We start from the raw sequence: 26,259 nt of genomic DNA, 5'->3' as shown, positions 1-26,259 counted from the left end.
TGGTTTGTGTCTAGTTGTTCCCCCAAAGCCTCCTGCAGTCACTGGGGAAGGCTTCTAGAGTTTGTGATTAATTCATGATCCAATACTGGGATTATGGATGGGAGAGCTGCTAGGATTATGGGTGTGAGTGCTACACCCACAGACAGCCTGGATGCAATATAAGGGAGAGAGGCTTGCTATCTGACACAGCTGATGCCACCCCAGCTCCTCCTTTGTTCCTCTTGGTGTTGTGCTGTTTTCTGCCACTATGAACTGCTGCCCTCTGCCATGTGCTACTCTGTCTTGAAGCCAGCCAAATATGGACTGAAACCTCCATAAACTGTGAGCTAAATAAATAGACCTTCTCTTCCTTAATTTGTGGTATTGGGTATTTTGTCTTAGCAATGGGAGAAAAGTAACCAAGACCAGTGGTTTAGCACAAATTGTGGAAATTCTCTTAACTGAATTCTTTTTAAGTCATTGTTATATGATGAGGAATAGATGTTCACTATACTGAATTACCTGTTCAAGGGAAAAGGTAAAATTGGATGTCAGAGATGAACCAAACCTTTGAACAAATGGATTTACACTTGATCTTAGCCAAAAGGCCGAGAAGTGATGAACAAATGGATTTATTAGACACCTACAGAGTGTTCCATCCAACAACAGAATATACATTCTAAGCAGCACACAGGACTTTCTCCAAAATAGGCCACATACTAGCTCATAAGGAATACTTAAGTAAATGTAAAAGAATTGAAGTTATCCTATGCATTTTTCAGATAATACAACTATGCAAATACATGGAAATCAAATAATATCTCCTTGAATAATTACTAGATCATAGATGAGATTCAAGAAAAAAATTAGACAGGACCTCTAATCCATTGGGGTACTGAGATAGTCCCTGTAAGATCATGTCAGGGCTCCCATGAGTTGGCAGCTTTGTATTCTTGCTTCGGACATGTGTAGCAGCTGGGGACTCAGTGTATAGCAGGCATGCTAAGCCCTGAATCAGCTGGCTCCAAAGCAAGGTGACATGGCACGGGGGTAACACTGCAAGATGGCAAAAGACAGCAAAAGCAGCAAGAGCAAGGGGTGGGAGGCTGACTCGGCCCGTGAGTCGAGATGTGGGTAATGACCTGGAGGAGGAACGGGGATGAACAAGACAGGGCAAGAGACACAAGAGACGAAGACAAGACAGGCTTTCTGATCAAGTCTCGTTTATTGAGGAAGTGAGCAGGGTCTAAATAGCTGTATAGTGGACGCAGTTGGGTGGGACTAGTTGTGGATTGGTAGTGGAGGTCCAGGACCACAGGAAGATGTCGTGGCAAGCGGGGATTGGTGCTGCAGCACTTCTTGCCCAAATAAGGGAAAATATAACAGGAGTGTTCTATTGCCTCCCACAGGAGGCAAGCCTCTTTTTCTCCGTTGTATTGTAAATAGGCTACCCCAACCCCTAGGGTGGGTGTAGCACTCACACAGTCTCCCTGCCCTCCTCTTGCACAGGCTCAGGATGCTTACCAAGTGAGGACTCTGGCCTTCTGAATCCCTCAGTCAAGCTTTCAAACTTCCCAAGTTGACACAATGTATCAACCATTACAGCCACAAATTATAATTTTGTCTCTTTTCTTTTTCAGTTTGTTTTTTAAAAAATGTATCTTAGTACAGGGACTACAAGGTCTCACTACACAGATCAGACTTACAGTGATCCTCCTGTTTTCAGCCTCTCAAGCGTGACGATACAGGAGTGTGTCACCAAGCCCAGTCTCAGTCACTATCTCAGCGCAGGATCAAACCCTGGTCCCTGTGCTCTGCCTAAGCAGGCGCTTTGGTATGCTGAGCTATTTAGCCGGCTCTTCATAAATTATAATTTTATTCCCTATGTTGAACCTAAATTTTATATTTCATACCCTAAAGACTTAAAATATTCTATTAATTTCTAATTCAAACATGGTTCATGCTCCCTACCCCTAGCATGGCCATTAGACTCAGAAAGTTTTAAAAAACACTTCATGCACAGGCAAGCCATGGTGAGGCCAGAAGATCACAAATTCAAGCTCAGCCTGGCCAACTCAGTAACTTAGCAAGAGTTGGTCTCAAAATAAAAAAAAAAAAAAAACTGGTTAGGGAGTAGCTCAGTGCGAAGATCCTGTTTAATTCCTAGTGGTGAAAAACAAAACAAAAATTCATGGCCAGACTAACATAGGTGTGAACCTTCTGCTTCTTCTCCAAGTGCTGGGATTACTAACACTGCATGTCATTACACTTACGTGGTGTTTCAGTCTTCTTAGGGAAGTACCATGTGGTTAAGTCCCACATCACAGAAAGTTGCAATTAAGAATGGGAAAGAAATAATGACATGGATATCTGCAAAAGTCTACTTAAGAACCTGGGAATGGGGACGTACTTTCTATTACATTGAAAAACATCGATGTCCTTCATCTCATAGTCCGATAGGTTCAAAGGTTTCTAAAGTGGTTAAGAATGTGTCCTGCCTCTGAGCAACCTTCTATTCAGAGAGGTAGCTCACAGCCTTCTGAACTGAATCCTGAAGAACTGACTAGAATTTACTAGGTAGAAGCTCAGAAGAAAGTGGGGTCAAATGATCAGATTAAAGAGAAGGCAAAAGGAATGCAAAAGGTAGATTTTTGAGAACTGGAGCAACCCTTAAAGCTTGTTAGATATTAAAAGGGCTTTATGTATAATTGAAGATATTCTCATGAACACATTTGAAAAAGATGAAAAACGACATCAGTTGTAATTTTTTACTCCCACCCTTTCTCTGTAAATTTTGAATGTATACCTCAGAGGTCACTTTTGAAGAACACTCTGCATTAATATAACGGGTGGTTAACAAACTTGTACTCGAGCCATACTGGTGCCACTAACTGCTTGAGTGAGCTTGACCAAGTTACCTCTTAGGACGTCACTTTCCCCACCTCTGGAGTGAATGTGACCCAAAAGCCCAACGCACGAGACTTTCTGGGAACGATTTAAAATCAATCCAGTGAAAATATTTCCTCTACCACACATAAGACGGTTTTATGTCCTCCCTCTTTCCAAAAGTCTTGAGATCGTGAGATTTTGTACATGGCGATCCAAAGCACCTTAAAGGTCACCACGAAAGCGTCGTTGGCTGGTGGGCGCAGCTTTCGCAACCGTTGCCTGGTGTGGTGGTAAGGGAACCCCTCCTACGGAGGGTTCTTTGGAAGTGCCCGCGCCGTGCGGTCTGACGTCACCACGCCTTACGTGCTGACGTCATCGAGTGCGCCGCCGGCCGGAATCCTCAGGTTCTGCGCGTGCGCGGCGTCGCCGCCTTCCTCTCCACAATCGGACGGCGTTTCCGCCTGGTTGAGGTGGGCGCGCGCCTGCGACGGAGGAGCGTTGTTCCTGTCCGACCGTAGTGGGTACCTGGGAGTGTGGCAGCGATACAGTCTCCTCGTGCCCTTTACGAAAACATAATCCTCGTGGCCGTAGAAGCGGTGGCTCGGTCATGTCGAGCTCGCGGCCCAGGCCCCGCCGCGGCGCCGGAGGTGGCTCTGGGGCCGCCGGCCGCGACGAGCTGGTGTCGCGGTCCCTGCAGAGCGCCGAGCACTGTCTGGGCTCCCAGGACTTCGGCACCGCCTATGCCCATTACCTCCTGGTGCTCAGCCTGGCGCCGGAGTTGAAGGACGACGTGAAGGTGAGGCCTCCGCTTTCGCGTGCTCAGGCACTCAGTTCTTGTTCAAACGCGACTAAATAAAAACGGGGAACAGACTCTTGGGTTGTGGCTGCTGCTTGCTGCGGGGCGTTGTTTTACTCCGGACTACATTTTATTCAGACTCGCGGCAAGCCTGTCTGCTCTGCCTGCGACACTGTCTAGAATCTTAGCAGTGTTCACCGCCGCCTTCTTTACCACGCTTCAGTCGGCTGCCAGGTGTTGGCAGCAGCTTTCCTGCTGATCTTCGTTTTACGTCTTTCGCAACCCAGCCGGCTTTTTGTAACAAGTAAAGATATCACTTGTTTGTTAAAACTTCGGTCTCACTTAAAATTTCAAAAGCCCTTGAGTTGCAAGTGAAGCCTTAGGTAATCATTTTCCTCACCTGTATCTAATTTAAGCATGCCGGTCTTCAATCCTTTGCATTTGTAACTACTGTGTGTAGAAGGATTACTGCGTTTCCCATGCTTGTATAAAGATTTATTTATTTATTTATTTATTTGGGCGGGCTCTGAATGCCTTCAGGGCAGGTTTGTCTGGCTTGAGTTGTGGGAATAGAACCACAGCAACCTGAGAGACTGCTTTGCTGAAGCAGCCACTTAAAGAACTGAGCTAAGGCCCTCCTGTACTTGCATAAAATGTGTTTAACCTAAAGTATTCTTTAGTTGATGATGCATCTTTAAGTGTCAGTAATTGATTGTGTGCAACATTTTTCCTGTTGAAATACTGTACATTTTTTCAAGTAGTCTTAGACTCCAAATTTGTAAAAACAGTTTAAGTTCACAGCTTTCAGCTGCAAGCTACTGCCTTTTTTCTTTTTCTTTCTTTTTTTTTTTTTTTTGGTATAGTGATACAGGGTTTTAGTAAATCATCTAAGTTCCACAGGCTGGGTTTGAACTTGAAATTTTCCAGTCCTGTCTCCCAAAGTTCTGGGACTTCTGGGAAGATTTAAAGATATTGGTTGGATTTAAAATATTGTATATGGAATTAGGAGAGCATTAAAAGATGTCTTTGTGGCTTGAGATCGAGGGATACCTTACTTAACATTACATGTGGTGAGAAGATTCTTTTTCAATATTGTGTGGTAAATTGCCTTTTACAGTGCCTGTGTGAGGATAGGAGCAGCTTATGTTGGTTCTCATTGAGTTCTAGCTCTTTTTGCTGATTGTTGACATAGTTGAATTTGGCTAAATTTGAAAGGACAGGGTACCCGGTGCCTGATTGAAATGGCTAATAGGAAGTTGTATTTTTTGTTTGTTTTTGTTGTTGTTTGAGGATCAGGAGAGGACTTAAGTAAACAGGTAGATGTAGCCCCATTAACACATAGATGATAATGCTTTGGGGGATAGCTGAGAGTAAAGAGGGCTGAAGATAAATCCTGAAACAGGAGCAGGGTAGATGAGGGGGAGGGGAAGGGGGAAGGAAGAAGGGAAGAGGGAGGGGGGAGAGAAAGGGGGAGGGGGAGACAGGAAAAAAGAAAGAATCAGGATGTGCTAAAAGAATAGAAGCCTGGCCAAATAGCTCAGGGGATGGAGGGCTGCCGCCCCCCCCCCTTGCTGAGACAGCAGTTGACACTGGGTCAGGTGGCGCCTGTAATCCCAGCTCTTGGGAGGCTGTAAAGAGGCAGATCACTATGAGTCCAATCTAGTAGTGAGACACTGAACACCCTGTAGACCCTTCTCTAAAGTACAAAAAAAAAAGAAGGAATTTTCTTAAATTCATTAATTGTGAACATTATTGCCAGGTAGATGATAATTAATTCATGTGTGCATGTGTGTTTGTATTTATTCAGCAAACATTGCTCGCTAAAATTAAATGAAATTTGAGGTTATCCTTCAGTAATAGTTAAATTTCATTTTCTGGAATCTTCAGCTAATGTTGGCTATTCTTTGTTTCTTATGTTATTCACTAATTCACTTTCATTTCTAACTTGTAAAGGAAACTTTTCAGTATACACTGTTCCAGTGGGCTGAAGAGCTTGATGCCCTCAATCGAATACAAGACTTACTTGGGTGCTATGAGCATGCCTTGGAACTATTTCCTGATGATGAGGTGATTTGCAATAGCATGGGGGAACATCTCTTCAGGTTTGTAATGGCTTCAGTATTAATTGTTAAAAATTATTCTGCATCTTGGGTCAGGAATAAATTATGGAGTAATTTGAACAGGGAAACTTTGGGGAATAATTACAAGGGTTTGGAATAATGAGGGCTTCATTAGTAACAACTAAGGACAACTCAAAAGAATATAGAAATAGTAGATATGAAATGTACTGTTACAGCAGGTTGAATGTTTAGTAATAAACTGTAAAAATCACTGCTTCTAGGGCTAAGAGGCTCCAAGGAAGAGTTCCCCCTAGTGGACAGAGAGCCTGTCCTTGTTAGAGAATACACAGCCTTGGTTCGCAGGATACCAGGAAAGTCACTGGTGCTTTATCAGGGAACCTGAAAATATGTTTTCTGAAACTTGCTGGACTTCCACCTTCTGGGGTCCCAGAGAAAGCCTCATTTGAGAAGTGCCAGAGAAAGGCACCTTGCTATAGAACCACCCAGTAGAGTGGAGTTCTGGGTTGCTGTTGGATGCTGTGCCCCTCAGGAGCTGGGCGCTGGGGAAGCTCTTAGCATACTGGAAACAGGAAGCAAAACCCTTACACTTTGTGTGGGCTATCAGAAAAATATTAAAGGGCCAGATATATTTTTCACCCATATATTTGCAGTGTGTTAATAATGGACTATCTTAGGGATCCCCAAGATTATTCTCAGGTTTTCCAATATGCTAGGAGGTCCACAGGACTCAGCACATATTCATAGTTATAGCTCAGACTTATTACTGTGAAAGAATACACAGCAAAATTAGCAAAGGGAAAAAGTGCCTGGGGCAAAATCTGGAGAAAATCACGTTCAAGCTTCCCGAGGGCACAGTTCCTTTCCCCAGCAACAAGTCATGATAAAACCTCTGAAATATCAACCAGGGAAATTCGTTAGAGGCTCAGTACCCAGGGCATAGCCACTTAGCTATGCCTGGCCTGGCACATAGCAAAATTGTAGCCTTCTGGTAGGAAAGCAGATGTCTGGGAGATTAACATATTTTCAGTTGTATACATAATAGTATCATGATAATGCAAGGCTATGTTTCAGGATAAAAATGTTAATAGAAAAGTGTAGTTATACTAGTTTCAGGAGTATGATACATGTTTGTGACTTGTCCTGTAACCTTTGTTTGAACAGTTACCAAACATTGAGCCAAAAATAACTGGTATTAACTTGCTTTGGGAGATACAGCAAAATTTTTAGCTCAGACATTGACAATTCAGAAGTATATTGTTTTTGTTAATTTTGTCCTCATTGTCTAGGACAATAGTTTTTTTGGTCTACGCTACTTTTCTCAAAAAGGATGTACATTCGCTTACTCCCACCAAAACATTGTTTTGAGAAAAATTCCTGAATAAATCAGAGCTTTTGTTCATGACATTTATTTGTGAAACAAAATTGGTTTAATGTTTCACTTTTACAACCTTTTGTTAGTCTAGTGGCCTAGTGGCATCAAATTTAAAGAATATTTAAATTGTGAAGGAAATGATTTTCCTAGTTGAAAAGGCATTCTTGCAGTTCCTTGATATTGACATACATGTCGAGTCTTTCAATACAAGATAAATTAAGTGGATTATATAATTTTTAGATTGGCCTTGCAATTTAAGAAAAATGGATGCTATGTTAAATATCAAACCTAACAGAAGCACAAACTCAGGAAATCAGTTAGGAGTAGGTTTAGTATTGATTCAAGAGCTTGATCATTGATACTTGGCAATACTTTATATTGGTAAGTTAGTGTCCAAAAATTGTGATTTTATACTATATTTCATATTATGGCAGTTGCACAATAAGTCTAAATAGTTCTCCCTTTAAAATAACTAAGATAACCTAAAACATTTTAATTTTAACCTCAAATGTGGGTGGGTGCCTATCACTTGACACAGTTTTGCTTTTTATTAATATGGTCTCCTGACTTCCAGAATGTCTTTTGCTTAAACCATGCCCAGAATGAGTAGTCTTGATTTGAATTCTAGCTCAATTCTGTTCAAATTACTGGTTACAGGTAAGTATAGAATCTGAGTGTTTGGAAATATACATATATAGCGGTTAAGGCATTGCCGTAAGTCGAAGCAGGTGGTTGGGAGTTACCCTGAGTGGAGTATAGACTGGTGTGCATACTGCTGAAATTGCATCTTATGTGAGTTACATGGAAACCAGGTGTAGTGTGGCCACATTCATCTACAAGTAATTCAATATTTTAAAAATTCTCCGTATAGTTTGAGAGATACTTCAAGATGATAAGCTTTGCTCCCAATGATTTTCTATTATCACGTCTAATTTATTATTATCATTATTTTTTTTTTTTTTGCGGAACCGGGGATTGAACTCAGGCCCTTGCGCTTGCCAGGGAAGCGCTTATTCTACTGAGCCATTTCCCTGACCTACTATTCATTTTTGAAGAGACTTGCCTTTGGTTCCCCCACCCTCAAAGCAGTTAATGTCTTTAGACTAAATGGTTATCTTTTTGAAGTCATGTTTATTTACTTCCTTTAAAAATTAGAGTGTGAGCAATAGTTACAGTGCAGCTGGTACAAGCTGGTTTGGCAGCAAATACAACTGACTTAATGACCATTCCACTCATCTGTTGAGAGGAAAAAAATGCAGGTACATTGGAAAGGAACCTTATGACCATGGGTATTGGTATGTATTATGGAAGACATGGTTTCTAGGAAGAGCTGGTGTTCTAGCAAGTTGGGTGAATGGAAGAGGACTAAAGGAGCTTTCTTTGTACTTTAAATTCAATATTCATACTCAGGTATGAGTTAGTGACCTAGGATGCACAAATGTAGGAGGAGTTCAGGAAGAAAAAACCATGGGGTTTGCAGTCCTTGCAGAAAGCTTTCCAAGGAAGGTAGCCTCTACTTTTTGTGGGCTTTGGCGTGCTAGTGAGTGATTCTCAGGCCAGGTGATTGGCATGAACAAAGGCATTGTGATTGATGGCATATAGTTGAGTATATTTTATCTTTATCTTTCATTGTTTTACTCTACTTTAGAATGGGCTTTAGAGATGAAGCAGCTGGGTATTTTCATAAAGCAGTGAAGCTAAACCCTGATTTCAGTGATGCAAAGGAGAATTTTTATCGTGTTGCAAACTGGTTGGTGGAACGCTGGCACTTTATCATGCTTAATGACAGCAAGAGGAATATGATTTACAATGCAGCAATCCAAAAGGCAGTGTGTTTGGGGTCCAAAAGTGTTTTGGACATTGGAGCAGGAACTGGAATTCTGAGGTTTGTTACAGTTGTATTTTAATTATATATACACATGTATACTAATGCAAATAAAAAATTTGCTGGATATACTAAATTTAATATTGTAGTTTGTTTATTTATTTTGCGGTACTGGGGATGGAACTTGGTCTTGTGCTTACCAGGCAGTCACTTAGGCCACTGAGCTATGTCCCTGACCCTAACATTGGAGTTTTAAAATGGTATTTCTTTATTGATGAATCTGTTACTACATTTTTCACTAATTTATTAAGAGCTAGTGAAAACTATTAAGAAAAGTTCAGCATTATTGAAGTTTTAAGTATTGTATTTTGAGTGTTTTTTTGTATTAGCATTGTTGTAGAATCTAAAACAGCTGTTAATATTCCTCACAACCAGTAGTATCTTAATAGAGTGAATGTTGTGATTTATTTCAAGAATATTAGTTCATTTTTGAATGTAGAATTAAGTTAAAGAATAAAAAAGCCACATTTAAAGTATCCTAATTCCATTGAAATTTGAGAAGATTTTTTTGGATTATTATTTTTTTTTTCCTGACAATACTTTTTCCCTTTGTAGCATGTTTGCTAAAAAAGCTGGAGCACAATCAGTGTATGCCTGTGAATTATCCAAAACGATGTATGAACTTGCCTGTGATGTAGTGGCTGCAAACAAGATGGAAGCAGGGATAAAACTCCTACATATGAAGTCACTTGACATAGAAATTCCAAAACACATTCCTGAAAGGTATTCTACTGTGAAGTGATTTTACTGTTTATAATTCACAGTTTTATTTTGAAAAATTAGAATATAATTCTAGATTGTACTCCTAATAAAAACTCCCAACATCCCTATTTTATAAAGGTATAGAATAGTTTAGATAAGAGCCAGATTTTCAGAGTAATGTTGTATGCTCCATGAAAAATATTTGTTAGAGGAAGGATCTTAAGAAAAATATATGTTAGAGGAAGTTGGTAAAAAGCCTTGATTTTAGTAAGTTATTTTTGTTACTTTCAGTGTTCTGATTTGTAAAGATGGATAATCTCATATGATGACTCTTTTAAGAATTATCCTTAGAAATGAAACATGAGCACATTGGTCTCAATGACCTCATCATATTTTGTATTAATATTCATATTAAGATGAAAGCTTTGGAAGTAGCAGCTGTCAGTGTATTTTGACTTTGTGTTGTTTAGGTACTTTGAATATACTTCCTAAGGTTTGATTTTTTTTTTTTTGGGGGGGGGTTTGTATGTATTTGGTACAGGGTCTGACTACGTAGTGATGCTCTTGTTTTCAGCCTCCCCAGTGCTGGGATTATAGCATGTGCCACCATGCTTGGTCTCTAAGTTTTGGTTTTCAATGTGTTATCTTATTATGATCCATAATACAAGGGTAGTGGAATTTGGGAACTCAAAGGAATTTAAAAATCTGTTCCAAATCGGGCATGGTACTATATTCCTGTAATACCACTGCTCTACAAGACTGAGGCAGGAGGATCAAAAGTCTGAGCCCAGTCTGGGCAACTTAGTGAGACCACATCTCAGAATAAAGGGCTGAGAATATAGCTCATTGCGAAGGCCCTGTGGTCAGTACTCAGTACAGCCAGACAAATCCCAAAAAACAAAACCAAAAAAACCTCCAGGGAAAACAAAACAAAGAACTACACATAGAAAAATGAAAATTGGCTCAACTTTGTTTTTTTAAGGAAGGGTCTCTCCCTGTAGTTCAGGCTGGCCTTCAACTCACTGTATAACAGACCGGCCTCACACTCAGTGATCCCTCCTACCTCAGTCTCCTACCTGTTTGGATTACAGGTGTGTACCACCATGCCTGGTGTCTCGGTTACTTTTCTCTCAGTTCCTAGATCGAACACTTGACACCCACAATGAAGGAAGGAAAGGTTTAGCTCTCAATTAGTGGAGATTTTCAGTTCATACTCAGCTGGCTCCAAGGCAGAATGGCACATGGCACAGAGCAGCAGTCCTTGGCAGCAAAAAAGCAAAGAGCAAAGGCAAAAGGGAGGAGCAGTGGTAGCAATGGCCACAGAGAGGAAGTCTGTCATCCTTACATTGCATTCAGGCTATCCATACCAGACTGGGTTAAGCATTCACACCCATAATCCCAGTGGATCATGAGTTAATGACAAACTCTAGAAGTCTGCCGCATGACTTACATGAGGCTTCCTGGGGATACAGCTAGACAAAAACTGTAACTCCTGGCCTCAAAATTATCATTTCAGAGACTTTCTTTCTTTCTCTCTATATACAATATTATTTGCATAGCACTTATACTTTCAATGGTTTCTGTGTCTCTTGTGAAAGAAGCATTTTAGGTTTTTAAAGCAGGTGCATGCCCATTTTATAAAAAACAAGCAAAAAAAATCCATCTTATTTTCCAACAAAATACTGTTTGTTAACGTTGTCTAAGAAAATCCTAGACTCAGTGGCTCAGGCGAGGGTTCTCTTCCTTGCAAATGGCCCCCTTCTTGCAGCTTCTGATGACTTTGCCTCTGTGTATGCCACTGTGATCTCTAGCCTCTCATTCTTTTGGAAGGATGCTGGCTTTGTTTTGGTTGAGGTCCCCACTTTGATGACCTTAATACTTAAAGGCTGTGTCTTTATTTTATTATTTTTTTAGGCAAATAACTTATTAGGCACTTCTCAGACAAGCATTTTTAAGTCAGCAATTCAGGCTCTATCTTTAAATATAGTCATTTTGGGAGTTAAGTTTAATATAAGAATTATAGGTGACAAAATTAAGTTCGTGTGATGAATCTAAAGTTAACTTTAATTCAGTTTTTATATTTTTCACAGATAAAGTTGTAGACAAATCTCCTGACTTTGAATTAGGAGATATGAATTTAATTAAAACTCTTATTGATTGTGGTTTTTAAGCATATTGTTAGACTTTTAAGATGTTGGACTAGATAATTTAAGATACTTTTCACATTCTAAATATGGACAACTATAAATACTACTATATTTACTGTCTATTCAGACAGTAATTGGGTTTAGGCACTGTGGGGAATACAAAAGTCAGTCCTGCTCTTCTAGGCAATGACAGCCTGGCTGGAAGATAAGGAATGGTGGTGAAACTTTTGCTTTATCTTCAGATTACAAAAAGGAATGGTACTGGCAATAACAACCAAAGTAATTCAGAGAAGGGAGAAATTATTTTGGTGTATTTTCAGGTAGAATTTTTTTGAAAGTACCAATGGCTAGAAGTTTTGTAAAGATCCAAGGGAAGTGATAAGTAGGTTCAATTAAGTATAAGAGGCAAACAGGTAATATGGTATCATAGAAGATAGTTGAATTTTTGAGAGGGAGGGCTCTCACCATTTTAAATTTTACTTGTAAATAAAAAAATGGTAACTGGAAAAGCTCATTTTGATTAGCAAGGAGCTATTAATGATAGGGAATATTCTCATAGAATATTAGAGTTAAACCAATGGCTTCGGATTAAGGAAGGAGATTCAGGTAAATTCCTATTGAGGATTTAGCAGTAGCCTGAGGAGGTAACATTGCCACTGAGTTTGTTGTTAGTCCTCCTGCCTGCAGTTCAGGGAGAAGGAGGCAGTGGTGCAGAGAGGAGCCTCAGGAGCATTCCAATTTTTTAAGATTCAGGGGTGGATATTAAAATTAATACAAAATTGTATGTGTGTATTGTTTCTATAATATATCTTTTCTCAGCTTTGACATTTTATATAAATAGCATTATATTTTACTCACTTATATCTTTAAAAAATCATTCTATAGAGTATCCCTAGTTGTAACAGAAACTGTCGATGCAGGTTTATTTGGAGAAGGAATTGTGGAGAGTTTGATTCATGCATGGGAGCATTTGCTTTTGCAGCCAAAGGTAAGAAGCACAGAACACTTACATTTGATTAAGAATTCATTTTTTCTTGGGAGATCGAGGTAGGAGGATTGCCAATTTGAGACCAGTCTATGCAGCTCAGTGAAACCCTTGACTCAGAATGTTAAAAAGAGTTATGGGTATAGCTCAGTGGTAGAATTCTCCAACATGTGCAAGGTCCTGGGTTAATTCTCATTACTACCAAAACAAACAAACAAACAAACAAACAAACAAACAAAAAAACCCACTTGATTTTTAAAAATATTTATTGACCAGTTCCTAGAGTGTCAGTAAAACAATGTGAAGTATATTTCTGTCAAGGTATATGTTCTGTAGTTGGAAAGAATGTCATCCCCAAAATATTTAACTATAACATAATGCAGTGTGTATTCCTGTGTCCAAGGGAGGTATAAAGGCAAAAAACAAAACAAAACAAAAAAAAACCACAACAAAACACCTCTTTCAAGAAGGAGCCAGGTATGGTGGTGCACGTCTGTAGTCCCGGCACTTGGGAAGTCAAGGCACAAAAACCTCTGAGTTTGAGGGCAGCCTGGACTGCTTAGTTACTGAGGCCAGCCTAAACTATATAGCAAGACCTATCACAAAAAGACCCCAGGAAGGAATTCATAGGAATTGAGGTTATCTTGTGGAAGGACTAATGAACAATTCTTGAGAATGGTTGTAAAAGGAATGTAATTTCAGTTTCATAGGCCTCATTGCTTGGAATTTTGCCAAGTCTTCAAAAAGGAGTATAGTGATACAAGGATGGTATAATTTTAAGAGACTTGTTGAGCCCAGTGTGAATGGACAGGACTAACCTGTGCATTAAATGTTTGCATTAAAGTCCTGTGCTATAACCCACACATCCTAGATATATAATCTGTAATATGTTATGAATGAAAGGATTTCAACATGTTATACAAATTCTCTACAGGACACAATTTAGATTTAAAATAATTAAATTGTAAAAAGAACTTTTTTTTAGAGTAATGATTTACAAAGGTCTTTTGTTATAGCTCTTTCTCTTCTTTGTAAAATCTAAATATATATACATATACATAGTAGTAAAAATACTTAAGTAAAAGATCCTTAACCTACTTTTCTCTGCTTGCTATTTTAAAACTCATTTTCTAATTTTTACAGCTTCTCATAAACATTTTTTATACCTCTAATAATTTTTTTTTATATTTTCAGGCCAAAGGTCAAAGTGGTAATTGTGAGAAGTATGGGAAAGTTATACCAGCAAGTGCTGTTCTATTTGGAATGGCAGTAGAGTGTGCAGAGATTAGAAGACATCATAGGTAATAAATACTAAAAAACAGTAATTTGAAGAATACTGTATACCTCTGAGATTACTATATGTTTATATTGATGAGGATTTGTACTGGTCTGACCTTTAAATTCATGATGTTTAGTCTTATAGATTTCTGCATATATTTTAAAGTAGAGCTCCACAATTAAAGCCAAATTTTTATGGAAAGCTAATTTTGACATAATTTAGCGTTTAGTTGTGATAGGGTCCTACAGAAAAATGTTAAGTTCAGACTGACTTTGGGTAAAGTTGGAGTAGCAATTTCCAGTGTGTAAATACATTTTAATTGTTTTTATTAATAGCTTCATTACTATTTTTTTCCATAATTTTATTGATAAATAGCAATGAGACAGTTTCAAATCAAATTGGTAGGACAGTTTCAATAATTTAACACATTGGATACATTCTTCCTAGTGGTTAATTGCTGTACAAAATGCGGACATGATATCCTATTTACAAACACCATTAGAACAAATCCCTCTATTCATTAAGAGAATGTAACTATATATCTATCCTAACCACTTTGAATACTCAGATACAAAATGGACATTCCTCTGTATCCCCTTTTTTGTTAAGTTCCATTATTTGAATTCATTACTATTATAAATAGTTATTTTTATTGCATGTTACAGGGAGGTAGTAATGTTTAAGTTTGTACGCATAGCACACTGATCAGAGCCTATTGGATAAATGAGAATGTGCTGGTTAAATCTCAACTCTGTAAATAAATTCATGTTTGTAGGAGTTGTTTCAAAATATGAGTAAATATGTTTGCCTTTGTAAGTCTTTCTATGTAAATAAATCTGGTTTATAATTTCTTTTTTCTCTCTTCCTCCTTTTTTTGGTTGAGACAGGGTCAGCTGTTTTTGAACTCACTATGTAGCCAGGCTGACCTTGAACTTGAGGTGGTACTCCTGCTTCAGCTTTTGCAGTGCTGGAATTACAGGCATGCATTGCCATACCTGGCCTGGTTCATGAGTTCTTAAAATCAGTTTCCTAATGTTGCAAGTTTAGAATTTTAGGTTGTTTCCACATTTTCACTTTCAAGAGTCAGAACAAACACCTTTTTCTGTCTTTTGTGGACTTTTGTCTTTATTATTTTTTAAGATATGTTCCTTAATAAGAAATTGCTGAGTTAAAAGGTGGTACATTTTTAAAGCTATTTAAACATATTGTTGCATTACTCACCAGAAGTGAGGTGGTGTCTCTTTTCAGTTTCTTGCTGTACCATGCCTTAAATAGTTCCTCTTTGTGTTTTATAGGAAAACTGCTAAAATTGTTTACATAAGCAAAACAGAAATCTAGGGATGTGTATCATTTTGAAAAACAATAATTTCATCTTTGATGCATTATTATAGCTGACTGTACAACAGAAGCACCAAAGGAGCTTTTGTACATTTTGATTGAATTGGTCTTTGTGAGGCCCCGTGTCTCGTCCCCTCCCCCCATAATTTAGCAGTTTGAGCTGGGGACTGTGAAGAAAGGTGCTATAAAGATGTATGTTAGAACTGTTTTACCTGGTATAAACATTTATAAATTATTATAAAAATTATCATTTGGAACCTAATGAATTGAATCTAATACACAAATAAGCAGACAGTTAAAAATAACCAAGAAACCTGAAACTTGAGTTACTGCATATAAAAAACTAGCAATCACATCAAGAATATACTGATGCAGAGAAAAGTACACTAGTACAACACAATAAAGAATCTAGATAGAGACCTTTGAAATTATATGGATTGTGAACTATGATATAGGTGTGGTATTTGAGATCAGTAAGAAGATAATCTATTTAGTAAATGGAGATAGTATACATCATTTGGGGAGAAAAGTTAGATCTTTACTTTTTATTCTAGATGAATTGGACATCCTAGTGAAAGAATTCATTAAATGGTGAATGCTTTTCAAGGTAAAATACAGTATATGCTCCAGAAATCAACAAAGATATTTGACCTTTTTTTTAAACAGTGAAAAATACAGTATTACAAAATTAAAACAAGGGAAAAGATGAAAATTTGCAACTTTTTCAACAAAATATGAATATAATATATTCATCAGAAAGTGAAATTAATGATACATGTATTGCTAATCATTTTAATTACTTGTATTAGCAAACATTAAAAATGATTGATATCCTGTTTTCTCATTGATGTGGAGAAAATTTACACACTGTTCATACAACATTCTAGTAGCTTACTTTGACATTTTCTAACAAAAATAAAGATGTTTATTATGGTCTTTTGTATATCAACTCTACGTGTGGAGGTCTGTTCTGACAAATGTGTATATGTGTGTGATGGTACATATTAAGGCTGTTGACTGTAATACTATAATTGAACAAACTGAAAAGTTACATAAATGTTTATCAGGAAAATATTTTTTAAAAAATATAACTATTGTCTTCTGGATGGTTAACAACCTAATTCTGCAGACTAAATTAGAGAAAAAGGAGGGCTGCAAGGAAAGCCAAAATTTTGGCCCTAGCCTTCCAAGGTCAATTAAGACTCAGGACATATGAGAACTAGTACTGTTATATCATGTAACTCGGTAGTATCCCAAATTTTCTGATCAAGGAGATTATGGGGCCAAAGAAGAAAGTGATCGATGATGTAGAGTGTGCCTAAGGAGACTCACATGGAGAGAAAACATTCAGGTTTTCATAGAGAGCACATTGGCCAAGCAATGGCCGTGACTCATCCACATGGCTGACACTGACAAAGGTTCTACAATCTGAGGTACAGGATCTCAGGATAAATCCTGAGGCCATTTCATTGACCTTCTCAGACCAAAAAGCTACAACTCTTGTTGCATAGGTCCTGCTTTACCTTGGTCTTAACCATCTAGCAGAAAAGTATAAAAACGAAGTATAAGAAGTAAAGCCATGCTGTTATGTTGAGCTGTGGGGGACTCAGGTCAACAATTTCTGACATTGTCAGTCAAGTGGAAGACCCAATACTATTATGGACTACTGGACTCTTTTAGAATATTTTGGTGAGCTTACACACCTATAATATTCAAATAACGGAACTTAACAAAAAAAACCATATACAGATGAATATCCATTTTGTATCTGTGTATTCAAAGTGCTTAGGATAGATATATAGTTACATTCTCTTAATGAATGGAGGGATTTGTTCTAATAGTGTTTGTAAATAGTGTTTGTAAATCATGTCCACATCTTGTATAGCAACTAACCACTGGGAAGAATGTATGCAATGTGTTAATTATTGAAACTGTCCTACCAATTTGGTTTGAAACTGTCTCATTGCTATCTGTTTCTCAATAAAATTATGGGGAAAAAAAGAAAGCAGAAAAAAAATATAACTATTGTCCAGTGCAGTATTATTCAAATATCTGCAAGAATTAGTTAATATGCATATGTACTCAGTGGTGTAGTATCCATGTGAGAAAGGCAAGGCTTAGTTCTAGGAGCAGTGAGTGTATGCAGCACCCAGGTCTTGGTTTCTAATGCCATTTCTCACCAAAAAGAATTGGAGGTCCTTAGAGAAGGGGGGTTCATTCTAGGATTTGGGAAGGATAGGTTCAAGGTGATTCTGGAAAATCTTTTGTCAGAAAGTAAGGAAGTACTTTAAAAATAAAATATTGTGGGACATGTTTAAAAGACACAAGTGCATGCTCACCATCTCTCTAGACACAGCCAGGAAAATTTAAGCATCAAGATAAATGAGGGCTAAATTTCAGTATTAAAATCTGTTGAATGAGAACCCATAAATTGCACCCCGAAGTAAGCAGGTTGCCCGTGATAGGAGATGAGAGAAGAGGCTGGAACATTTTCTTATCACATAGTGGTTGTATTACTTTTCTCATTGCAGAGACAATAAAACCTGATACCTGTAATTTAGGGGAGAAGAGGCTTATTTTGGCTCATAGTTTTAGAGGCTTTAGTCTGTGGTGGGCTCCAGTGCAAAACAGCATGGGGGAAGGGTCTTTGGTGGAGGCAAACTGTTCATGGAAAACAGACAAGGATAAGAACTGTACCCTTCCAGGTCGTGCCCCAGGGCCCCACCTTCTGGTGGCACACTGAGCTGCTGAACTTGTTAGAGGATGAACCTACTGGAAATTATAGCGGCCCCATGATCCAACCAGCTCCCCAAACTCCTCTGAGCTCGTGAGGCTTTGGGGGGATAGTTTTGATCTAGACTGTAACAGTGGTATTGCTAAAATGGTCAAAGTGATTTTTCAACATAAATTTTTTGATACAAACATTTTAATGGCAAGTTCATAGATCATAAAGCAATGGTTCAGTGAGTTTTCATGAAATTGAAATTGATAAACCTGTATGAGGAATCATCAAATCAAAGACCAGAACATTACCACCACCACCACTGCAGAAAAAACACCCCGGCAAAAAAAAAAAAAAAAAAAATCTGTTACTAATCCCCCTCTCCTCCAAGATTGGCCTGTTCTGATGTCCAATGTGGTATGTTACTGTTGCCCCTTTTGGATTTTATACATGTGAATAATGTAGTTTGATTTTATTTTATTTTATTTATTTATTTTTTTATTTATTTGTGTGTGTGTGATGTGTGTGCGGCCAGCTCAGCCCACCAGGGGGTGGGGCTGGCTGGCATGTGGTGCTGGGGGATTGAACCGCGGTCTCTGTGCTTTGTTAAGCTTGTTCTAAGTAGGTGCTTTAGACCACTGAGCCATCTCACCAGCCCCATGTAGTTTGATTTTAGTGTGCATGCATTGCTGTGCTTCACTTTTGTCCAATTGTATATTTTGTTTACTCATTGCTGAATAGCCCATTGTATGAATACACCATAATTTGTCCATTTTGCACTTATATCAGTTATCCATTTGAAGCAGTATAGCTGCAAACACCTTGCACATTCTTTTAGTGATAATATGTATGAATTTCTGCTGGCTGTATTCCCAGAGGTGGAAATGCCAAATGCTGAGGTTTCTATAGGTAGAGTGAATCTGGAATAGGTGTGCTCAGCTTGAGTAGGTACCATAAATAGGCTTCCAAAGGGCTCTTACTGGTGGTGTGAGACTGTTCTTATTGACACATGATACTGGTTGTTGACTGTTTTATTTTCCCCCTCCTGTGGGTTGTGTATTATGCATGTGAGTTTTAAATCATTACTCAGATGATACTGAAGTGAAACAATTGTTCATATGCTTATGTTCTGTTTTCTAGTATGCTTGTCTTACCCATTTTCGTCTTTTATTAGTTTGTAGGAACTAAAAAACAGTGTATTTGGATTATTTTCTTGACTGTGTGACAAATATTTTCTTTCAGTGACTTGCATTTTCACTTGTACTGATGTGAGCAGTTCTTAATTTTAATGCAGGCCTATTATGTTTTCTTTTATACTTAGTGTGTGTACATGTGTTTATAATTTAAGAAACCTTTGCTGGTGAGTTAATTGATTTTTATGTTTATGTTCCTTTGTACTCAATTTTAGATGGCATTACTTGATTCTTAAAAAACTCATCTTCTTATTTTCTCTCTCACCAGAGTGTGTAGTAAGGACATTGCTGGTGTTCATTTGCCAACAAATGTGAAATTTCAGAGTCCCGCCTATTCTTCAGTAGATACTGAAGAAACAGTAGAACCTTACACAACTGAAAAGATGAGTAGAGTTCCTGGAGGGTTTTTGGCCCTGACAGAATGCTTTGAAATGATGAAAGTAGATTTCAACAATCTTCAGGTAAAAATGAAAAAGTCTAATTACTATTTTCAAGCTTTACTTTTCACTAATTGCTTAAAAATCATCTGCTCTTGTGAATTTGCATGAGATTCTGCTTAAGAATATGTAGAAATATTGTTAAAGGGAATTAGAATTTCTTCCTAAAAGTATTCACTTACTTTAAGTAGAAAGAAAAATTTGCTAAGATTTGTGGGAATGGATAATGTGCTAGGTGCTTTTATACATGTGTTTAGGTGAAGAAACTGTTGCTCCACATTAAGTAATTTGGGCCCAGTTTTTCATCATGTGACTGCAGAGGCAAGCATTCTAACCAGTTTCTCATTCTTTCCCCTGTGTCATGGTACCTTTTCAGATTGACAGTATTTTGTGGAAATGAACTGTCATTCCGCTGTCAGGGCTGTATTCCTTCTAGCTGAGTAGCTGTCCCAATTTGCCCAGGGCTGAAGGGTCTTTGAGGAAGGACATTCAGTTTTAAAAATAGATGACTCAGAAAAGCAGGACAAGTTGATCACTCTAATTTGTAATGTGCATGTTATTACTAATTTTACAATACATGCCTATAATGTATATAGGCGGTAGAAAGTAATGCTGTATCAAGAAAATGCTCAAAGAAATTGAGGAAGTTATATAGATTCATTTTCTGAAGGTCATTAAAGTTAGGTTTTAAAGTACATACATTTTAGATGAACCTATCTAGGGCAGAAAACTTTGAAGTCTTTTTTTTTTTTTTTTTTTTTTTTAATGTATTTAGTACAGGGTCTATAGGGTCTCACTACATGGCTCGGATTTGTGGTGATCCTCCTGTTTTCAGCCTCCCACACACTGGGATTACAGGATGTGCCACCATGCCCAGTCTCAGTCACTGTCTCAGGGAGCCCCAGGGGTGGGACTTGTACGGCATATGGAGCTGGTGACTGAACCTTGGTTCCTGCGCTTTGCATAAGCAGGTGCTTTAGTCTGCTGAGCTATCTGGCCGGCCCTCTGAAGGTCTTTTTGCTAAAGTTTTAAAAGTTAAATAGACATTTTCTCTCGCTAGTTATTACAGTTACTCTGTTTTTTTTTTTTTTGGCTGGCTCAGTTCACCCTGAGGGCAGGGCTGGTGTAGGATGTGGTGCCAGCCCCGGTCCCGTGTCTGCCTAAGCTTGCCTAAGCAGGCGCTTTAGACTGCTGAGCTATCTCACCGGCCCCTATACAGTTACTCTTGAGGGGGTCTGTAACTAACTTAATATCTGACATTGCTTACTGAATCTGAGCAGTCATCCTGAGTTTCTTTAAGGCCTTTCCTTACCTGGTATACCACTGCAATAAGAATGCAGCTGCTAGTTATCCTAAAGCTGTCCTTCTATTATTTCAAACATTTTGTTAATTTTGCATTGCCCCATCTTATTAAGGTTTTACTTGTAAAAATAATGTCTGTATTTTCAAGTAATATGGAAGACTAGAAATAAAAAGACCCTAGTATTTTTCTTCTCATTTTAGTTTTGGTCCTCCTTTCTCTACTAGCTCACTAGTTCAGAGGGCATTTTTTTTTTTTTTTTTTTTTTTTCAGAACCGGGGATTGAATTCAGGCGCTTGTGCTTGCCAGGGAAGTGCTTATCCTACTGAGCCATCCCCTTGACCCTCTAAAGGGCCTTTTTTTCAGACTAGCTTTTCTATTTGAAAATACACATACATTAAAAAAAAGAAAAAAAAAATTGTCCTATTACCCTGCCACTTGCCTTTGTCTCCACAGAGTGTATAGTGGACTTCATGCTGTATCAGTAGTTTGTATTTGTTCACTCCATCAGTGAGTGTGTGCTGTTGCAACTCACTAGGTAGAGTGTTGTAGGTGCTCACAGGTATGCCAAAGTATTGATTCCCTGTGGGTGCTGCACAGAACCAAAAACTTCAGAAAAGGAAGCGGGAAGATACTAAGGCATGTGTATATGCAATTTATAAAATCCTCTTCCTCCTCTTGTATTTTTTCTTCAGGAATTAAAAAACCTTGCAACCAGAAAACCTGATAAGCTTGGTATTCCTGTTATTAAAGAAGGCATACTAGACGCTATTGTAGTTTGGTTTGTGCTCCAGCTTGATGATGAGCACAGTTTGTCCACAAGTCCTAGTGAGGAGACATGTTGGGAGCAGGCTGTTTACCCTGTGCAAGAACTTACAGGTACATGTTGTCTGGTTTTTGTATTTTGTTTTTTAAACTTGTTACTTTAATCTGCCAAGCATTTGAATCAGAGGCTTATACAAAATTACTTTGGGTATGAAGTTTTCAGTCAGGATAGATTGGTTTAGTCTTTCAGATTTTTTTTTTTTTTTTCTAGAAGCATTCTTTAGTTAATACATGTAATAAAGAAGAAAGTTGAAAACACAGTTCTGTTGTTACCTTCAGAAATTGGTTTTTCTAATTATCAATAGATGAAAGAAATGCTGGTCCATTTTTAAGTGGAAAGCAGTGGAAAAGGGATGTTTTTAACCCTTAGAGAATCTGCTAACATCTGTGTAACCCCAAGTAATAAAAATGTACACACTAAGTATAAAACTTCGCAACTACATTAAAGATAGTTTTCTATGGAAATTCTTAAAATAAGAATTCTATTTGATAAGATTCAGTAAATTCACAGCTGCTTAGCTAGAAAAGCTTTGCCCTTGTACACGGGAAAGTAATACATTTTCTGTGTAGTTTCTGGCAAGGTCAGTAAGTCATGGAATCTGTAAGTTGTGGATGAGATCTTGGCTCTGCCACTTACTGACTCCCTGCTGGCCAGCCTTGCTGGTCATTTGCTAGAGCTTTTCTGTACTGAATATAAAACTATGCATTGTAGAAATCATTAGGAATGATGGGTACAAAATGCCTACCCATAGTGATTGGTACTCAGTAAGTGACATTTTAAAATCCGTATTTATACTGTCTTGTAGCAACTTAAATGTCTTTTTTATTAATCCTGAAAGGACATTTTAAAACTTGTATTTTTGAATGATATTAGAACAGATGAGAAAAATTTGCAGTTGTGTGTTTACACTAAAGTTTTTACCACATGTGAAAGCTCCTAGAAAACATGATACAGTCTTTTTTTTAGGTCTTAGTGCATCCTTAAATTTTGAAATTTTTAAACATGTGCAAGTGACCTATTGGTTAAGAAACATTAATGACGTTCTGTTGAATGCTGTCGTCTTTTCAAAATTTTCTCAATGCTTCTGTAAAGTAAAGTGGAGTGTACTTATCTCTGAATTTGATCTGTCTTTGTTTTTGTTAGCTTAAATACAGAGGATAATAGAGTATCCCTGGCAGTACCTCTACTCCCTGCCTCTCAATTCTTCTTTCTTGATCTGGTGACATTGGACATTTGATGATACTTACTGATTGAAATTTAAAAAAAGAAAAAAAAAAGAACATACTATTAGTCTTAGGATTTAATCATAGAGCTCTTCACTCTGAAAGTTAAGGGAATCTTGAAATTTCTGTTTTTCCCTAGGTAAAGCTGGTGTGGAGATTGTCTGAGTGTATGTATGTATTAAACTAACACATGTAGTCTTTCTTGTAGTGATTTAAAGATTAGGGAATTAGATGGGATGGAGATTTTTGTGTGATCCTCAGGCTTATTACATTCTATCTTACTTTTTCCTTTATAATGAAGATTATAGAGTAAAACCTGGCTACCATGTAACAATGGAAGTATCTTGTCAAGATTGTTACTTAAGAATCCAGAGTATCAGTGTTTTGGATTTGGAACATAAAATGGAAGTTTCAAAAAGTTGTACCAAGGATGAAGACTTACTATCTTTAGGAAATGAGGCTGAACTCTGTAGTGCACTGGCTAACCTTCAGACCAGTAAATCAGATGGTGTAGAGCAGACTTGTGTGTTGGAATCCACAGAAATTGCTTTACTTAATAACATACCATATCATGAAGGCTTTAAAATGGCAATGAGAAGAGTGTTGTCTTCATTGACTCCAGAGAAACTGTGTCAGGTCATGGATGTTCACTGTGAGGATGATGGAATGAACTCTGAAGCTGCACAGAATAATACTGTACAGAGCTCTGAACCTTCCTATGTGCTGGATGTGTCTGAAGGCTTCTCTATTCTGCCTATAATTGCTGGTACACTTGGGAAGGTAAAGCCTTACAGTTCTGTGGAGAAAGATCAACATCGGATTGCTCTAGACCTCATCTCTGAAGCCAGTCACTTTCCTAAAGAAACACTTGAGTTTTGGCTGAGACATGTGGAGGATGAATCTGCTGTCTTGCAAAGGCCCAAGTCAGACAAATTGTGGAGCATAATCATATTGGATGTCATTGAGCCATCTGGGCTCATTCAGCAGGAAATAATGGAAAAAGCAGCAATATCTAGGTAAAAACAAAATATAAATTTTGGATTTTTTCTTTTTTTAGTTCAAATGTGAAATTTTTTTAGCTTTTTATTGGTATAACCGTAAGAATCAATCAAAATACTTAACATATTCCTGAAGCATTATATTTCACAAGTTGTGACTTCATGCCTTTTGTGTGTATATTACTACTGAAAGTTTTGTCCCTAAAGGAATCTGCACTGTAGGTGTGAAGAAGTTAGCCTGACTTTGGTTTTGGATATCATGTATAGAATATAGAGAATTAGGTTTAGATTTATAAAAAGATATGCAATATTTCTGGATAAGAAAGGAAGAAAGAATCAAACTATATCTTTACGGTTTGTGTCTGGATGTTCCCCTAAAGCCTCATACAGTCAGGTGGGGGAGCTTTTCAGAAGTGGCTGAATCTAGAGCTTGTGACTGATTCATTGTCTAGTGCTGAGATTATGGATGTGAGTGCTACACCCGTCCCAGATTGGCCCGCCTGTGTACACTATAAGGGACAGAAAGAGTCTTCTCTCGTGCTTCCCCCTTTTTGCTCTTGATGCTTTTGCTATCTTCTGCTGCCATGAATGTAGTAAAAGGAGTAATGGTGGGAATGTAGATTAAAAACTGCAAAACTATAAGAGAAATTATCTATTGGGGAAAATATTTGACAAAACCTAGGAAAATAAAAGTATTTTACTTACATACTTCATTATATTAGATTTCATATGCATTTTCCTTTGTTACAGATTTTTTTTTATAGGTTAGCCAGTAAAACACCACCACAATTTTCTTCTTAAACCATCTTGTACATTTCAATTGTGGGCATATAGAAGATACATAGCTATATCTTACAGATACCTATATATGGTGGGGGGAGAGAAAAAGAAGGAAAGAGAAAGGGAAAACATGCCTTTTCTAGGTGATTTTCCAACAATGTTGAATTTATTTGTGTAAGGAATTCACAGAGCTGAAATGTCTTCAAAAGCATTTAATAATCTAGTCTTGTCATTGTACAAAGATATTAAATAACTCAGGAAATCATACTTCAGGAATTCAATAATATATCTGAGACTAGATATAAACTATTTTAACTTCTTTATCAAAAATGTTTGTAATTTTATATCTGTATACATAAATATACTCATCATTTTAGTGGAATGGCTGTCAGAAGAGCCTGAAGACAAACTGAGAAGAAAGGCTGAATTCTTTATTATTATTTTCATTTATGTATTTGTTACAGGGTGTCGCTACACGACTCGGACTCATGGTGATCCCGTTTTCAGCCTCCCTAGTGCTGGGATTACTCATTTGCTGGTTTAGTGCACTCCAGGGGCATGGCACAGCATGTGGGAGGTTTGAGTTCTTTGATGGCCGAGTTCCACAGATGTATCTGTCAGAGAATATTCTTTGCCAAACTAATGTCTCATTCATTTAATAGATGTGACTGTGAATGTTTAAAATTTTATTATAGTAAGACACACTGCCATTAATCCCTCTCAAAATACTCCGTCACTTCACACTTACATTCTTGCTACCTTTTAAAGCAGTTCCAAAGGTCCTCTTATCATGAGTCTTTAGTTGCACTGTCGTAACTGCCTCAGTGCTCTGAACTGATTCAGAATGTTTACCTCTTTCATGGTCATTTGAACTGTGGCAAGAGCCAAAAGGCATAGTGCCAGTGCAGTGAATGTGGTATTCGAGGCCACAATGATGGGTCTCCCAAGCCCGCCTTTCTGTTTGATGGCACTCAGCAGCATCACTTAGTGTATTCTTGGTTGGACCTTGTAAAGACTGGTCCAACCAGAACTTCTTGAGAAAGTGTCAAGAATGATGGGGTAAGTGTGCTTATAAGGAAGGGGAATATTTTGAGGATTAAAGGTTCTCTAGAGTCTGCCAAAAAATTCTACATTAGGAAAAGAAAAATTTAATTATTTAGTACTAAATTTATTGGGAAATCATGAGATTAATATGTTACCTTTGGCCTCTACAATTACAAGAGGTGCATTGAATGGTGACAGCTTTCAGACTTCACCATGGAGAACTACTCAAGTATGTATGCATTTTTTGGCAGAGTGTGTGTATGTGTGTGTGTGTGTGTGTGTG

The 26,259-nt window shown here is 37.8% G+C and overlaps 1 protein-coding gene across 3 annotated transcripts in view; it reads left to right on the top strand.

Annotated features, from left to right (window-relative positions):
- The first annotated feature begins 3,195 nt into the window (after positions 1 to 3,195).
- Prmt9 (protein arginine methyltransferase 9) overlaps positions 3,196 to 26,259 on the top strand; it is a 35,594-nt gene continuing 12,530 nt past the window's right edge. Inside the window, exons 1-9 of one of the 3 annotated variants that reach the window (XM_004643622.3) lie at positions 3,196 to 3,664; positions 5,618 to 5,766; positions 8,766 to 9,002; positions 9,558 to 9,725; positions 12,737 to 12,839; positions 14,031 to 14,137; positions 19,637 to 19,829; positions 21,801 to 21,984; positions 23,456 to 24,170. In XM_004643622.3, the coding sequence (XP_004643679.1) occupies positions 3,476 to 3,664; positions 5,618 to 5,766; positions 8,766 to 9,002; positions 9,558 to 9,725; positions 12,737 to 12,839; positions 14,031 to 14,137; positions 19,637 to 19,829; positions 21,801 to 21,984; positions 23,456 to 24,170 (2,045 nt within the window). In that variant the 5' untranslated portion in view covers positions 3,196 to 3,475. Of the gene's footprint in view, positions 3,665 to 5,617; positions 5,767 to 8,765; positions 9,003 to 9,557; positions 9,726 to 12,736; positions 12,840 to 14,030; positions 14,138 to 19,636; positions 19,830 to 21,800; positions 21,985 to 23,455; positions 24,171 to 26,259 lie in introns of those variants that run through there. The other 2 variants (XM_023703785.1, XM_023703786.1) reach the window with 2 other exon arrangements.

Source organism: Octodon degus, unplaced genomic scaffold (assembly GCF_000260255.1).
Source record: "Octodon degus isolate 3935 unplaced genomic scaffold, OctDeg1.0 scaffold00180, whole genome shotgun sequence".
In the NCBI taxonomy this organism is placed as follows: domain Eukaryota; kingdom Metazoa; phylum Chordata; class Mammalia; order Rodentia; family Octodontidae; genus Octodon; species Octodon degus.
The sequence above is the reverse complement of the archived record's forward strand: the minus strand, read 5'-3'. Positions and strand labels throughout refer to the sequence as shown.